A 19,104-nucleotide genomic window follows, 5' to 3' on the forward strand; every position below is an offset into this window, starting at 1 on the left:
TATTCTTTCTTTCTTTCGACCATGTCCGATCCTAATAGGATCATATGGGCCTCCACAGAGTAGAGGTTTGTATTAACAGATTTTTTTACGAGAAATGGATGTCAGCCACTTGCTCAACCTATTAGGTCCATACCCTGACAGACACAGATAGAAAAACAATATGTGTACTTGCCAGACCCAGGATTCGAACCTAAGCCCACGGCGTTATAGTCCAACGTTTAATTCGCGCGGCCACCATAGGTGGTATTAATATGTAGTAAAAAAATCAGAATTGGATGGAACGAACAAACAACAAACTTTGTATTTTATATAATACTAATTTATAAACCTTTGCGGGTATGCGCACAACAACTGACAAAAGTTTCATCGGAATCGGATGAATGGTATAGGAACGCATACGAATAGAAGAAGATAGAATAGAAGAAGAAGAAGATGGTTGTACTAATTCAGAAACCTTTGCGGGTGTTGGCACAACAACTGACGAAAGTTTCATTGCAATCGGATGAATGGTATATGAACCATGCGAATAAAAGAAGATAGAATTAAGAATAAGAATATGGTTTTTCTAATTCAGAAACCTTTGCGATTGTGCACACAACAACTCACCAAAGTTTTATCGCAATCGGAGGAATGGTATAAGAACGCATACAGGATAGACAGACAGACACTCTTTTTTACATATAAGACATACTGTAAGTTACTATGCCTATAAGCTTCGCGCAAGTGCAAGCAATAAGTTGACAAAGTTTTATCGCAATCAGATGAACGGTATGGCAGCGCATAAAGTACGAACAAGCAAACATTGATTTTTATATATTAGATATATACTTAGGTATATTTATTTAGAAAAAAAGAGTACTCTGTCATTACAGCTATTCATCAATGTGCCATAATAGATAATTCAATAGAAAGTAGGTTCACATACAATTTGCACCGTTAGTGTAAAACCAAAGTATATGCAAATTTTTCAATTTCGAGATTAAATGCAAAACAACTGCAAAAGTCATGAACTTCATAATATAAAAGTGAAGTAACTGAAAGAACATGCAATTAAATGTAGATATAAACCAAATATAATGGTTTTTTAGAAGCTCTATTTCTCCTGATAAAACGAAGACTTGAAACCCTAATATATACAAAACATTTCTTTTGCAGATGCCGTGGTTTTACACTCACGGTGCGAGTTATAAAAAGGATAAAATAAATACTCTATTACTGAATAAGAAGAAAAGAAAATATTATGTTATCATTAGCTTGGTCAGTAAATATTGTATGGATAATAATAGTCGAATTGGTTTATATAGTGCCACAGACGATGTCATGTCCACATACCATTAATATGTCGATTTTTTTGTTTCCCTCGGTGGTGGAGAAACGGATATCCTCTAGGTACCACATTTTATATTACACAGCGCCGTTAAAGAAGTTTCATCTTTAAAACAAACAAAGACCAAACGGCTAAATATGATCCATAAGTGACATTGAGTTTTACTAAAATCCCAAAATATGTTTTCTTGCATATTATTAAGTACCTACCGTACTATTACAATTATTAAACTGTATATTTTGTATTTTATTATAGCTTAGAGTTAACAGCTTCATTTTGACGGGGCGATATGTACAATTTTATTAATATTAATTTATTGACTGTGTTTTTGTATTGACTCTACTTACATTTATTTTCGAATTTCTCATAAAAAATATGTAATATTATGTCACATTGCGTGAGACAGAATCTTATTCTTTGAAGATTGCTATTTGTTTCGATAAATACTCATTCTCTTTTTGTCATGCATAATTGAAAAAAAAAGATTCTAATATTGAAGATTTCTTTGTATTTTCAAACACTTTATTTTAAGGGAACAAAAATATTTTTTCAAAGATTTCATACACAGAGGTATGGAGCCCATTCTGGTACGACCTTTAGCCATGAAGTTCCAATGATGATGAATAAGAAGAAGAATGATGCTGATAGACAAAAAATAAGTTTTTAATACTAATGTGTCCCCATTTTCACTAAATTTCGCCGCCAAACTGGAAAGGACCTCCTTTCGGATACCCAGCACCAGCATTCACATCGTCATTATCTCCAGCCATAGTCAGCATTATCTCGATACCTACTTTGGCAGTTTATTTCGAATGGACTGCCATCGTATATAATCGATTGATACCTACTTCGAAGAGCTACGCAGCCCTCTCGGAATATTCTTAAACTAGCGCTACGCTCCGAGCCTTAAGGGCCTCCTGAAGCCTAGACGTCGTTTGCTTTCTGCTTCTAACTTGGAGCCCCCTTTTTTTAAACCAACAGCGCACGGAAAGGTAGCTGTATCCTCGTAAGATGGACTCGCGGAAGACGTGCCGCCCAAACCTTGGGCCTCTGCGCTGCCATCTTGTGCAGGCCCCCTACGACGCCACCGATACCCAGTCAATTCTAACAGTTATAAGCAGTATTGCACTTATACCTAGAATCAGTTCTGCTTTCCACCAATCTAGCTCCTATGCTCCTAGCACGAAACAGTCTCGTAAATTCAGTGCTCAGTCTATGCAAGAGTTTCAGTGAGTGTGGATGACATCCGTCAGTGTACGTTGGAGTGCCAACGTCGATCTATCTAAAACTGAAATTTTTTAACATATTCTTATCGCTGTATTATATTGAGAAAATAAATCCTGTTAAACTGTTCTGCTGTGTTTCTGTTTCCATGGCCCACTTCCCGATAAAAATGTAATTTGGCTATCATCGCAAGAGAGCGATATATCCGGTGACAGTACTTTATCGTAAAATAATAATTCTATACCTAAGAGTTGGACTACTTAATCACCAAAAAGAAGAATTTCGGAAAATGCCAACTACAATTATTCTCCATGTCTTTAATATTAATGTAAAATCAGCTTTATAATTTTTTTATATTTTGAGGGTATGTTATGAATAGTGTGAATTGGGCCTGACATATATAATATTTGATAATTTAGGTTAAATCTTTTTAAGTACTACCTAATTTATTTTCATAACAAATGTACTTAAAGCTTTCGTACTCTGAGGTACAGATATAATAACGTAGGTAGGTACTTAACTTAATTAAATACTTGATACATTATGCGAAAAGTCTCATTCCATAGATTAACAAAAACATACCACCTGTCAATAAATTAAACAAATAAACTTTTTTATTTACTTGGTATGATATAATATTGTTAGATGGCAGTAATCTGTTATTCTACACTCTCTCTCAAATCGCCGCCCTCCTCCGAGCGACAATTCCAATAAAGGCGAATTCAATAAGACTTTGGTAATTTAATACGACTGGCAAGAATTCTTTCCTATTTTGGTATGTAATATTATTATGTGTTCCCTAATATTTCTCGCGAATAAAATTTTCGGCTGGATATTTTATTTATTTCTTTATACCTAAGTCAACTTAAATATTATACCAAGAGAAGAAAATTTTCATTTAGAATACCATGAATCACACTGGGTATCAAATCTACATACTCACTACTGAATCACAAAAATATGCTTTTGGAATATACATAATTGGATGTGCACCGCTACTGAAACATTTCTGTAAAATGTATTTTTTTTTGTTGAATTCTAGTAAAATATAATAATGTGCATTTATTATATTACGTTTCTTATGCTATGTTTATTTGTATCAGATAATACAATTTATAATCCTTATGATCGATCGTGGTAAGTTTTATCCTTTTATAAATTGTATGGGTTGAGTTGTATAATATTAAACTTTCTTTAATCCATCTTATATTGGGGGGCTTTCTTGATGTTTGTGAATTTTTACCACGTTTTTATTAGCTCGTATTCTTGTTTGTCCAGTACACGTTTTTTCTTGTGTGTCCAGTACATTTTTTTTCTTGTTTGTCCAAGATGTGTATTGGACGATTGAAGATTTTTAACTAACTTCCCGACTAGCTAGACATTTGAAACTTTTAGAATATATCAGAACACGACGACAATGCATTCTTTTAATACTTTTAGCCATTTTTAAGCAGAATTGAATTCATTTTCAGTTAATTCTGTTTTGTATAGAAAGTTATTTCTGAAAAAAATCGTAAATGTAAAACACTATTATTGGTTGCTAAGGGGGTTCTAGCAACTAATTTATTAATATATACGTGCGTTACTATGGAAATCAATATGAAATGTCAAAACGACATTTCAGTATTCTATATTATTTATTCAGTATTTTTCTCAAGTACAAAAAAAAGTATTTATAATAGGCACATAGGCGAATTATTCAATGAATTATAAAGCCTTAGATTGGAAAGTACAACATTGGAAGACTCAATGCATAAAATCAATGTTGCGGGAATTTTAAATATTATATTTTTTTATATTTACATAAGTACCTACCTACCTTTTAATAATCCAAAGTCAACATGAAAGACTTTTTCAACAACGTCCTGATGTATTTGTGGTTTTATCTTTCGGGAAAAAAAGAAATGACTTCTTTTTTACGCATGAATTTTTTTCCGCATTGATAAAGATGATCACACAACTCGATTTGCTGACTTATATAATTGAAACGTCAAATGGTATATCGGACAGCAGGCTGCTGACAGAATATGCACCCATAGATAAAAAGGTAGGACAACTTTACTATTACGTTCAAAGTACCAGGATAATAACATTATATAGAAATTAATAATAATTAACACGCCGCTTATTATGGTCAAGTCTGTATGATGGCGTTCTATAGGTCAAATGACTTTTGGTTAGAATCCCGCCAGCTGGATAAAATTTACAAAGTGGTCTTTTCAATGGCCACAGTGTGTTTAATGAAACTCGAGCAAATACCAGCAACGAGGTTGGAGTGACAAATACATTATTCAACTTTTTGCATAACACTCAACCTAGTAGCGATTCTGGAATGATTTTAGTATGATAGGATATTCGTTTACATGTAATATTAATTGGTAATAAATGACTCCACTATTTTAAAAATATGTTTACTATAAAAAAGTGAATATTCACTATATTACACTAAAGAGATTTATGTGTTAAACTGAAAATAGCAGCCTGCTGTTAACATTCATGTCCTGGATGCTTAAAATACATTGGACGCTAAATATTAAGATGCTTAGGAAGCTATTCGATATAATTAGCATGTTATTTAAATGTGGTATTTAAAAAGTAATTATCTAGTCAGCAGTCAATGTGTTCTGATAAAGCAATGGTGGCTAATGTGTCAAAAATGAGTGTACATTGAAGACTCGCTCGGTACTAGTGAAACTTTTATTTAAGGTAAATGCTAAAACGGGTGGCTTTTTTATTTCAGTAAACAAGATATTCACCAAAGTTTTACATACTTTAAAATTCTCATATCTTTAACAATTAATATTAATTTTAAAAAAAACAAGAATCTTGACCACCCTATTTAAAACAAGTACCTAAATCTTAAATTGATTTTATTATTTCCAACTGAATTGCTAAACGTATTGAATAAACGAAAAGTTGGTTGTAGACGTTATTTTTTCGTATTAAAATATAAGACATAACAGTCTTGACAAGCGTAGCAGTGCGTAACAGTCCTACTAAAATAATATTTATTTTTATACGGATAATTTAATCATTACGATAGTAATCTTCTTTCAGCTTCCCTTATACTCGTAAAGGTATTATATAAAAAAGATTTATAAACTGAAGGGTTTCTTTCAACATCTTTGGTTAGTATTTTTTGTATTCTCTGGGTTGGCTACTGACAATGGTCTTTCCATTTTGTTTATATTATATTGTCTAAATTAACATGTCATTTTCGCTGATTAGATCATGGATAACTAACCTTCGATTGAAAACTGCAAAGAATAAGAAGAATATATGCGTACCTGAGGAATACTACACAAGAATGAGACTCCCCACGCGCACACGAGCATGTTCCTGCCCCGACGCCTGGCGTCCGTCACCCGCAGCGGATGGAGTACAGCGAAGTATCGGTCCAGCGACACGCAAATGAGCACGTTCGAAGACAGGTAGAGGCCGAACGCGCGAAGAAACAGGAACACTTTGCAGGCCGCATTGCCCGCCATCCACTTCACTGTTATCCTCCAGCCGATCTGAAATAGCCATCAAATTATATTTTACTAGACAATACGTGACAGAAGTACTATTGGGCAATGAGCGCTTTGCTCGTCGGTTTTTTTTTTAATTACATAATTTCAAGGTAAATTATCATAATCTTACAGCAACTCAAAATATCTATTGAGGGTAACACTAATGGCTAATGGAACATCCAATTGTTTGACGTAAAATGGATGTTTCTTATAAACTTTTATTTTTCTACATAACAACACGAGGTCTGCAATCACCGCTTCAAAGATAGACAGTACGTCCGAAAATCTGAAAAAATCAAACGAAATACAGACCTTCTTAATATTTTACTGTATTTTCCGTATCTTGTAATTCTGGTTAAAAATCGAAATTTCTTATGCTTTTTTAGAAATTTGTTTCTTGGACCTACAGCAAAACAAATCGGCTGCTCCAATTTAAAAAATATTCGTGCGCGATATTAAATTAATAATATTTTAAAATTTGAATGCTTTTCCGCGGCCAAAAAATATTTTATAAAATAACGCTATTCGAACAATTACATAAATAGGTACATAAGTTTGTTGTTTTTATATCTCTATATATATATTATCTATGGACGGGGAATCAAGTTTCTATTTGTAGAGGGTCTACATCTTTTAAGTTTAACTACTACAGATGATGATACGCATGTATCATGTTACCTTGAGCTAAAAGTCCCGCTTGTTTTCTTGAAAACCAAAAGGCACGTTTTAAATCAGGTGCTCGCCTACGTCTCGAAAACCTACATCCTATTAAATAAGTATTATTTAACGTTTACCTTGAAATTAATTTAATTTAATTAACCATTGTTTTTATTAAACGAATAGTTCACAAGAGTTGAGAATATGCCTAACATTCTTACATCATCGTCTTCCTGAATCTATCTACTGCTGTATTAGGGCCTCTCCAAGCTTATTACACTTTTTTCAGTCCTAAGCATTGCGTTGCCATGTAGTTCTGCAGAACTCAACCATTGCATCGTTCGTGCGGCCTCTAGGTCTACCTTTCGGACGTTTTGTACCTCTTGGGTAACACTGGATTACTAGATTTGTTCAGCGATTAACCTTTCTTCGAGCTATGTGTCCAGCCCATTTTCCTTTGAGGTTTTTAGCGTACTCTATTATGTTGCAAACCCTTGTTTGTTTCCTTATCCAATCATTTCGTTTTATGCCCGCTCTCGTTATGCCCAGCATGCACCTCTCCATACCACGCAGTGCTACTCGGATTTCTGTTTCTGGATCTCTCTTTTACTTACGGTCCATTTTTCACACGCATATGTGATTACGGGAAGCACACACTGGTTGAACACTTTGCGCAATGCGCACAGTGGGAGATCGTTTTTGAAAATATTACTCAGGCGGCTGAAAGCACTTCAGCTCAGCTTTACTCTGCGAACAATTTAATCAAATATACGTCCATATAAAATGTAGTTTTCACCTGTTCGAGTTGAGTAGCATTGATGAGGATCTTTTTTTGGCCCGCAACCCAGTTGAACATGACTTTCGTCTTTGTTACATTTATTTTCAAGCCTACTTTGTAGTTTACTTCAGCGAGTTCCTGCATTCTGCCTTTCAGTTCAGTGCAGTTCTTGCGAGAAAATTGCTATGTCATCGGCAAAGTGCAGATGACTCAGATATTCTCCATTTATGGGGATTCCTTTGTCATTTCAGTCAAGTTCAGTCAAGCCTGAATAAGTAGTCAGAGGTAGGTGTAAATTGTTTAGGTGAGATTATGACACCTTGTCGGACTCCTTTGATGAAAAGAAATCGGTTACATGTAAGTTATACGTATGCAGTTCATCGTGGGACACTTATTCGTGCGCCGCAGTACGTGAAACATGAGTTCGTATAATATTTTATCAAATGACGAGTTCTTCGTTGAACATTTCACCGTGGAATACATTTGTACGTATCTTACAAAATGCGGCGATATACTTTGCAAATAGTACTGTTCCAATTAGATTAACCCCAACCTAATCTAACCTAACCTAACCAAGTAAAGATATCTCATAAAATTCGCCACATGTTGTAGCATACTTACAAATATACTCCACGGTGAAATGATGTTCAACGAATAACTCGTCATTTGATTAAATGTTACACGAACTCATGTTTCACGTACTGCAGGGCACGAATAAGTGCCCTGCGGTGAACTGTTTACGTACAAATTTCCCGATACGTAAGAAATCTGCGCGATAGTTTATGGAGGTTGACAGATGCTGATGTGCTACTGTATATTATATTATTATTTAAAATATTCTATATTATGTTGATTTAATTATGATAAATAGTTTATCATAGGTAGAATATTCATAAGTTCTACATACAAATTACTTTTTTATTTCATGGTAAGACACCCTAAAATCTGCTGTTTATACGAACTTATAATGTTCGGTGGATGTCCGTGGCAGCAAATAACTAGGGATCAAGAAGAGTGAAAACCACTAGAGGAGGTTTTCATCCAACAGTGGATCCCACTCAGCTGATGATGATAATATACATTATACACCATTGCAATAAATATAACAAAACGGGACATGACGATACGATATGATAATCACGGTTTCTCAAAGGATTCTATTCGTCAATAATAGGCTTGCGTGAAGACTAATATTTGCATGTGTTGAAGAATGGGAAGCTGTTGCCAGTCAGTGGACCGTGGACGACTGAAGTAGAGCTTCGAAACCGGTTTCAACCGAAACCGCCTAACCGGGTAACCGCGGGTTTTTAAATTAACCGATAAGCGGTTAATTTCATACTGTTAACCGCTCTTCTGAGTTCTTTATGACTCTTTATAACTCGCTCAAAGAGACAAACATAACAAAATATTTGTAAAAGCTATAGTCCCTGTAGAACCATTAAAATAGATGATCTCAGGCTCATCTCCATAGAACAACGTTGCTGTCGCTATGGTTAAAAACTAAAATAATATCGGCTTTTCCATCCCACTCACGTAATACTATAATACCTAATTATAATGGTGTAATAGTTGATATCGATTGATATTTCATTGCCAGACGATAGCGATATAATATATCGCTATTATCATGATGACTGTCTAAAAGCATATTCATGCAATAAAATTAAACATTATGTACACGTCGGTGCAAACCCATAATATTAAGTAATATTATAACCATTGTTGTAAAGTAAACTAAAATTTCAGAGGCAGTGTTGTCTACTAGAGTCTGCGGCTCATCTCATGCTTACAAATTTTACTGGAAAGAGAGACATTAAGAATAATACAGGTAATTTGACAAGGTTGTGAAGTTTGTAAATTACAGCCTAGACTAGTGATGGTAAGCCATGTGCATACCAAAAAAATGTCAATATCTGGTCGGTACGTAAAACATCCCGGTTGATGTACCACCTAGTAAAAATGAAAATTTGAACGGTTTTTTTAAATATGGCTAAAAAGGTCCCCATATTACAATTTGTCAGGAATTTTCATTCTCAAAGGTGATATCTTGACTCTGATTTCGGGTGATTTTTTCATAATAAGAGGGAATATATTTTTCAGAAGAAGAGCTAAAATAAAAGCTCGTGGCCTGGTTGAACACATTTTAGGGGAGAGGAGAGAGAGTAAAACACTAAAAAAGGTTCGCCAAACGAAATGCTCTTTGCTTGTATCTTGTATTATTATTATTGTGAACAATTGTTATGAAATGAATGACCACAGAATCCAGTTGGTGTGGAGCAGACTGAATATTAAAAAGGTATGATTATTGAGGCTACGAGTATTAGTTTGAAAGTTTGTAACATTCATTTTTACATATTTGTTTGATTTTTCTATAGATTTTCAATCTGTAAGTACTTTTCAATAGTATGTTTATTCATAAAACATCAAACTCAGCTCCGTTTTTTAGTTATACCTACCTATTATATTTGAAATTCTAAATGTGCTTGACAGATTTTGCGATAATTCCAAAATGGCGGAATAAGGAGGTTACTAACAGTATTGAATCGAATTCGAAGCTAAAATAAATTTTATTGAGTATTCAGAGATGATGAAAACGTTAATATTGTTGATTCTGATTGTGATTAGGATTGGATAGTTTTTCAACATGTAAGCCGTGAAATAACTATGTACATAGGTATATTTTTTGCAAAGCCTGTTCTTTAACATTATAATAAGTTTGTGGTGAGCAATTTCTATAATTCTTTAAATACAACGCTTATAGAGAAAACGCGGATTTACAGAAGGTCATCAACGGAAACCTCGATGTTGCGGTGAAAAGATCGCAAGGACCGATGGGCCCAACACCCGGTTGAACGAGAAAGATCTTTCTGTCTCGGTTGCAGATGGCGTGGCGTGTTGGTGAGTATTTTATTAAGTAGACATTATCAGCTTTCAATCAGATGAAATGTGACCAGTTAAAATAAGTACATTATTTTATTCGTTAGATCTTCAATCCGATGTAGGGCATGGCCACCTCACGAAATATACATTTTTTTTTTAAAAATAAACATGGAAGTTAGTCACTTGCTAAAACTATTAGATCCATGCTTTGGATCATTCACACCAGCAATGCATGACTTCATAAGCGGACACGTTAGCACTCGGCCACAGTTAGTACCTATCTGCTGGTAGATAGGTACCTTCATACTCCTCTAGATATCGATATAATATCAATCACTTACTCATTCGCCCACGTATGAACATAAAAGGTTGAGTATGTTTGTTGAAAAAAACAATTTCCGCTGTGGCAAGACTTAACACCCTCCGCCTCAGGGTGAAAATGATAATTTACCGTTTATATAATATTGCCAACCCTTTTCAAACCACAATTCATACAAATTTAATATTATTATCATAAATATACTGTGAGATAAATAGAATTGTGTATTTCGGGCATATTATAATAACAAATACGTAAAATATTATAGGTACTGAAATTATTATTGAAGGAAAATAAAGGAAACAGATGATCATAAGCGCAGTGGCTAAAATAAAATTGCACTGAAACATGGTGATAATGGGGCGTGAGCCCAAAACCGGGATTATATCTCAAATTATTATGGCTTACGATATTAATTCTACGAGAGATATCATAATATACTCGTATAATGAGCGTAGCAAAATTATTTTGACGTTTTTGTATTGCCTTTTTTATGGTGATAAAACAGTAACCCCCAGGCCAAAAACTCCCCAGACATAAACGTCCCAACATTAGCCCCCTGGACAATTAACTCCCGCATGTTAACCTTCGTATATAAAAAAGCCATACAATTAACTCGTCACATTTGTAATGTGTGCAGATTAAAAGAAATAAGTAATATGATGAAAAACGTATTCATAAGTAGGTAAGCACATGAAATTCAAGTATTTAATTGTAATTAATATGTAATTTTAAAAAACTTGGTCTATTAATTGTTATAGTTACAATATTATGTCCACAAATACCGTCATATAGTGGTGTGCAAGGGGCGTTAAATGCCTACAGGGACGCCCTAAAGCCCGCTGGATAGACATGCTCATAAAATTCAGCCGATGGACGTGGCGGCAAATAACTAAGAATCGAGGATAATGTAGAGAGCTACGGGTAGCTTTCATCCAGCAATGGATCAAACCCAGCTGACGATGTTGTTGATGTTGATGATGATGACTTGTCTACAACTTTAATCTAGTCCAAATGTTATGTCAAACGATTTTGCGAGACCTACCATGTAATATTATAATAGTGTTACATATACATATAGTTTGATACATACAAATTAAAAACTACTAAAAAGTCATTGTTGCAATTATGAATGACGCAAAAATATCTACGTAATAAAAATAGAAATTGGTCCTTAGAAAATCATATTTCATATTTTAGTGTTTACCTCAGAATCGTTCAATATCGCTCATGAATGAAATTGCTTGTTTTTGTGTGTTTATTAGAAATTTAATACATTTTTAAGAGAGTTCTGTATTTTTCGGATCATTTCCACAATATGTTCCAGACCTACACTATTGTGTACTTTATGATGCTCTGCTCTCCTCTTGTTCATATAAATTGACTTGGCCAGTTTTCTGCTTCGTGAAGTACAGCTACGAATTCGTTAACTTTCAATCGATATACATCCAATAACTGTATTTTTTGATAGTTGCACTGTATTTGAATACGTCATTTATACTTTAGCAGGTAGAAAACCTAGAATAAAGACGTTTATTGTGTACCTATTAATCAAATTATATAAATACCAATGAATATTTCTTGATTTAACAAAAATGGTAAAACCAAAGTTGAGATTTGAGAGTACGATGTATTATGTTTTTTTTTTTTACATATTATTATTAAAATATCTCAAATCATCTTAATTCCATTTTTAACAATGACAAAAATAAATTAAAATAACACAAAAGTTTTTGTAAATGCTATGATAGAAAGTTTGCAAGACTTGTACCACTTGCAAAATCTAAACAAAAGAGATTACAATAATAAATTATGCAAAAAACTCGCATAGAGGGTTGAATCTATCACAAATATTGATTTCTTACGCAATCATATAAAATCTACATTAAGCCTGATATGTAACTGTGATAATTTTGTGTTATGTGTATATTGTGCCTCGGACCAAACTTGTATGACTGCAGGAAAGAGGCAACGAAGATCCATACAGAACTCATTTTGGGGCAATCTCGGAAATACCTATACGATATGATTTTTTTAAACATACCGAGACCAAGTTAGCCGCTCTAGCTATTTAGCTTTTTATGAATAGTTTTGTATTAATTTGTACACATGTCACTAAGTTTTTGCTGTGTTTATTATAATTATTAGAAGATTAATACAATAAGAAAGATAAGAACTTCAAATTGTGAATTTAAAAAAAAATCACAATTTGAATATCTGTCAGTAGGTAATACATGATAATAATTATAAAATTAAACTCTTATTAATAATTGAAATAATAATATTATACAAAAGAGTTTTTAAAAAACAATAATGTAAAATAGTATTACAAAGTGATAAACCTCACAGATATAATATTATTTAATAATTAATAATCCTCTTGCTAAAAGTGATTGAATGTTGGTATCAAGTTGATCGCTCAACAAGAGTTAATATTTGAATAGGATTTGAATTATTATTGAGTGATTGGCTTATTAATTTACACAGCGTGCAGCCTCGGCTAAAATAATATTATTAGTACTAAATAATCATACATCCACGGAAATGTTATGTCCTTAACGCATTAATCGAATATCAATGTAATGAAATGATATTAAAAATATTGCTTACCAACATTATTAAATTTAAAAATGAATTGTACAATTACAATTTAAAGCCTATCTTTAGAGAAAGGGAATCTTTAGGGAAATTTCGCCAACCCTGGTCTACATGATAATTTTTGTGAAAAGATAATGATTTGAATGTGAATATATTTAAAACGGCCGAAAAATAGATTTAACAAAATCATTAATTTATGTTTATAAATAAGGTTTCTGATAAGTATATAATTTTAATGGACTAAAAATATTAATAGATAATTTATTATTATATTGTAGGTATTCGTTTAATTCGTATTTTCCCAGAAAAGAATTAGAGGTTAAAAAATAAAGCCTTGCAAAGGGTGGGTGCATGAAAAGGTAATATTAACACACTGAGTAATAACGAAGTTTATAAAGCTGGTTTTCTCGCTAATTTTTAATTAAGGATCGGAACCTTTCCCACTTGACAAGGGGACATTATTAAATAATTATTTAAAAGTTAGGTAGATTTTTAAATACTCGGCATTTTACTTGACTTCCAAATTAGGACAGACCGATTGACATTACCTTTTAATGAATGTTATAATTATAATGAAATTATTGAGTTGTCGATAATATTACAGTCATCTTTTTGTATGGCGGCGGGGCACAGAACACAAAACAAAAATTATCTGAAACAGATGCATATTCAAACATACGACGTTTATATTCATGTATGATTATTTATAAATTACTAACGAATACCCGGCATGCGTTGCAATGCCACTTAAAGAAAGAAAGTGTTTGTGTTTTAATTCTGTTTATTGAAGTGGTTTAGGATACACAATATTTTTTGTTTTTCCGTCTGGTACGTACACGAATACATCAGAAGGTTTTCCAACGCATGAGTAGGCCACATACACTTGTCATTGTGAGAATCATGGATTTTCCAAATTTGGTATAGGAACGCATACGAATAGAAGAAAATATAATATAAGAAAGTAAAGTTGTAATAATTCAAAAACCTTCGCGGGCATGCGTACAACAACTGATCAAACTTTCATTACAATCGGATGAATGGTATAGGAACGTATACGAATAGAAGAAGAAAAATATGGTTGTACCTACCAATTTAGAAACCTTTGCGGGCATGCGCACAACAACTCACCAAAATTTCATTGCAATCGGATGAATGGTATAGGAACGCACACGAATAGAAGAAGATAATATAATAGTAGAAGATAAAACGAAAGAAGATAGTATAGGAACGTGTATAGGAACGAGTATAGGAATGCATACGGGACAGACAGAAAAACAAACATTATTTTTTATGTATATAGACTAAGGTTAAATTATATAAATGCATCAATAGCCTGATGCTGAGTACCTCCGCTACACGGAAGTACATTGAAACATGTATATGTCTGAGAGCTATTGTTTCACCCAAAGCCGGGCAGCTCTCGAAAAAATTCGAACGTTCGCAGTTCATAATATTTATACCTTAAAATTGTCGCTATTCCCACGGCGACCAGTGGTGCAAAGGCAGGGCGTTTAGCTGCTAACCGAAAGGTTGGTGGTTTGAACCCACCCGAGCGCGTTATTTTGTCATGTGAAAAAAATATCTAAAATTACGCCATAAATAAACCATACACAATTTTTGATATTTTATAGATAGAAGAATATTTTTTATCGTCAATTATTGTTTATTCTAAGCAGGTCTTGATGAATTATATCATTAACATATTAATAATAAAGTGTCAAAATGTTATTTTTCATATTACAAAAGCGGTCAACCATGCAAGTACCATCCGCCCGCAAAGTTGCTTAACTTCAGTGATCGGACAAGAACCGTCAGCCGCCCGGCTGGTAACATTCTGCGTTACATTTGAATTTTGTACACAGAATTTTATTTTAATGCAAATGTCACGGCGAGTTGAAAAAAAATACATGTTAAAATAAGACAAAAAATACTCGCACAATATCTCTTGATGCGGTTGTTATTATTAAAATTGTTTATTTTAATTTCATTTATATAATTCATGAATAAATATTCTATTATTTATTCATCAATAATTCATTCATTCATCAACCACCAGCGTAACCTTCATAAATCGTCTTTAAAATCTTCTATTAGCAAGGGTGCCCGACAAGGCGACACGATTTCATCCAAATTATTCACCGCTACTATGGAATATGTATTAACCCGACTTGACTGGGAGAATAGTGAAATCGCCATTAACGGCGATACCTGTCACCTGCATTTTTAAGATGGCAATGTTGTCTTTGCAAATGACCCATAAGATTTTCATAACAGGATGCAGGACTTTACAAATGAAAGTCGTAAAGCAGGCTTATATAAATATTATGTCTCGAAGAGAAAAGTAATAATAAACTAATTTGCTGATCTAAAACTGATTCACACCAATAGCACTCGCATCAATTAGATCAACAACTACGTATATCTGTAGAGGTTTACCCAACTCTACAGCCGACGGATTATTGTCTGTGGTCATTTGTATAGCACAGACAATAATACTAACAAATTAGTTGCATTTTCGGCATAGAACACTGTACAGGCATATTCACGCGCAACTCAGTGAATATCCAATACAAATATTAAAATCGCAATGTAAACACCTATAATCTAAAATGTAAAGCTACAATATAAACCCAAGAAAATACATCACTGTGTCTTATTTGTATTGTGCCTCGAACATATAATATCACACACACGATGCAACTTTCTGCATACAATTAATAGATGTTGGATCTACACACCGAACAACAAAAGACCTAATATCTATATATCTTGGACAACAAAAATGTCAATCGACGGAGGTATGAGTGGCGAGATTGGTCGCGGAACCAAACTGGCATGGAGTGCATTTGGGTGCCTGAATAGTATCTTCAAAAATAACTTCATTGTAATGTAAAATAGGGACTCTTCATGTAAGAGAAATTTAAAAAAAAATACCAGTAGCGCAACGTGGCATGGGAAGAGGAATGCTGGGCATAACGACTAAATTTCACAAAAGATACCAATGGATAAGGAAGCAGACAAAGGAACGCGATATGATATAGGTCGCTAAGCAAATTAAATAGCAATGGGTTGAAATGTCAGTCGGTGAGTGGACAGCCGCTGGAAAAATGCCGTCATATACTAAATGGTACCCGAGGGGCGCTAAACGTCCACAGGGCCGCCACCTGGATAAACTAATCAATAATTTTTGGTGGATCTACGTGGCAGTGAAGTCAATAGCTTGGGACCGAGATAAGTGGAGAGAGCTAGGGGAGACCTTCATCTAGCACTAGATTGACCCCGGTAGATCATGATGATGAATAACGACTTTGTGTTCAAATAATTGCTTGAATTTAGTTGCACTTGAAAATTTGAGTAACCTTCCATTTGATTAATAAATAAAATGTTGTATGGGTACTATTAATTAATACCTAGTGATTAACCATTAAATACATATTTTTATTTTTAAATACCTCAATAGTTAAAATATGTGTATGTATTTCGTTTACAACATTGTACATATTTTTATGCACTCATTAAATCTTCATTTGGACATTCAACTTTCACTTTTTGGCACCTTCCGTCAGTGAGTGACCATTTTATTAGAATTCTCTATTCTATTTACAATAATTAATACAGCATGGCCACATGAGCAAGAGGTTTCTTCACAATATTTGTATTTTTTTTTAATATAGTAATAGGTACTAACTGTTTGCGCCAATTTTTACCTTAAATTCCCACTTATTCACACTTCTATATATCTTCCTGAAACCCTTTGAAACCTTCTTGAAACCTTTTGTATAAATAACTTGTATAAATAGATCTATTATGTATTTACTTATACATAATATATATATATATATATATATATATATTCTTTTATTTTTTATGTTACTTTTTTATTTTTCTTTTTTATCTTTTGTATATCATTTAATTATGCATTATTCTTCCTCATTTTTCTCATGTAATCTTCTTATGTAATTTCTTTATATTTATGTTATTTGTACTCTCTATCTTGTTAGGCTTAACTATATTATAATGTATATATGGAAACTTTGCTGGTTGCAATAACTTTTTATTATTATATTTAAAATTTCTGTAATCAATATGTAACTGTTTGTTTTCCTTAATAAAAAAAAATGAATAAAAAACCTTATAACCATGAACTTAATTGACTTTACTTCGCTAGTGTCAGGAATGCAACATTGGCACCATACTACAGTCATCGTAATGATCTCTAAGCGACTATTCGGTAGACAGTCTTGTAATAGATTTTATTAGTTACACAAGTTTTAAATTTGCTTCTATGTGCTACTTTTTCTTATGGTCACTCTTTTAATTAAAGTCATGGAAGTTAAATTAAATCACACTTAAACGCATGGCGGATTAACGGAGGTTTCTGATGTACTTTTTCTATAGTTTTATATTATAATAAAGCATAAGCAAAATAGTGGGAAGGAGTTCTAGCTTGAAGTAGAGTAAGAAGGGATAGGTATATTATAAGAAAAGCACAGGTAGTCGGGTGAATCGGGCGCAAAAGGTTCATGATACTAGGAATTGCTAACTCATAAATCAAAAGAACGATATATTATCTAGTCAGGAACTGCTGAATCTTTTTCAAGACGTTCAAATAAGTTCAAACCATGTGTGTACATAATAATATAATAGGTATGGGCCAAACAGCGTGGTGAAACATAGAATACATCAATGATTCTTAAAGTGTGCGCCATGTGCGAATAGTTTCGTAAAATACCTGATAGGTACCTAGCATTCTAAATCCAATTTGATGATGCACTGTCAAAATGATAAATTTGCATGCCTCGGTAAATTATAACTTCAGGCGATAGCAAACTACTTAGCAATAGCAAAACTATTACGTTCCAATTTTAAAAACATTATTTTGGTCATATATCATTCGCATTACGCACTGAAAATATAGTTACTAACAAATTATATTATAAGTGCATACAAAATGTTTTCCTTGAACGAGGAATGAATGATAATCGGATGAGATATGCCAAACTAAATGGAAAGTAAGTACCTATCTGGTTTGCAAATCTGAAGAGTTTAAACAAAGCCCAATATCACTCAGTTTTGAAGGGAAATATATAAATTAGTATTAATTAGTACGCACAACATAGCTTAGCAAACACGAATATTATTGTCGTTTTCATGAACATAAAAATATGATACTTACTTTAATGTTGTTTGACCGCACCTATAGCATTTTTTTATTTATAAATGTTCTCATCGTGAAGGAGAAATAGAACATTCTTTTCTTTTTAGCAAGTAACATGTTATAATAATTTGACTATAGCACAATATAACTAAACATGGAAGCTATCACATGTGATTATCAAGGTCTAGTTTTAAATTGGTTACGATAAAAAAAATATATATAAAAAACCGATACAGGGTATCATAAAAAAACTTCACACAAAAAGCACGCAATGGAATGAAAAACTTTGAATATCACTGTTACTACAAGCATCTTGAAATACTCAATTCAGCCGAAGCGAACGCGAACAACGGAGAGTTTCAACGATCATTTCAGTTTCGTAAACGCTATGGTATGCTGCGCTGTTGGGAACAAGAATGTGCCTAGAGATTTAAGACAATTTATCAATAACTGGCATAAATACTAACGCACGTAGGATTTCTGCGTGTTGTTTTCTTATATCACACAATATAGCAACCACTTTGACCTAACCTGTAGAGCGGCCGTCTTTATATTATACATGTAAAACCGTGGGTTGCAGATTCGAGCAGTGGATCGACCCCGGCTAATGATGATGATAGTGAAGTCACGAATAATATTCGCAAAAGAAAT

General features: G+C 33.2%; 1 protein-coding gene across 1 annotated transcript in view; it reads right to left on the reverse strand.

Moving 5' to 3' along the window:
- Nucleotides 1-19,104, reverse strand: part of LOC147072625 (adipokinetic hormone/corazonin-related peptide receptor variant I-like) — a 110,062-nt gene that overhangs the window by 39,809 nt on the left and 51,149 nt on the right. Inside the window, exon 2 of the mRNA XM_085946244.1 lies at nucleotides 5,839-6,066. Coding sequence (XP_085802370.1) covers nucleotides 5,839-6,066 — 228 coding nt within the window. The remainder of the gene's footprint in view (nucleotides 1-5,838; nucleotides 6,067-19,104) is intronic.

This window comes from Rhyacophila brunnea, unplaced genomic scaffold (genome assembly GCF_057557595.1).
Source record: "Rhyacophila brunnea isolate RB1 unplaced genomic scaffold, BYU_Rbru_1.0 scaffold_19, whole genome shotgun sequence".
NCBI lineage: Eukaryota > Metazoa > Arthropoda > Insecta > Trichoptera > Rhyacophilidae > Rhyacophila > Rhyacophila brunnea.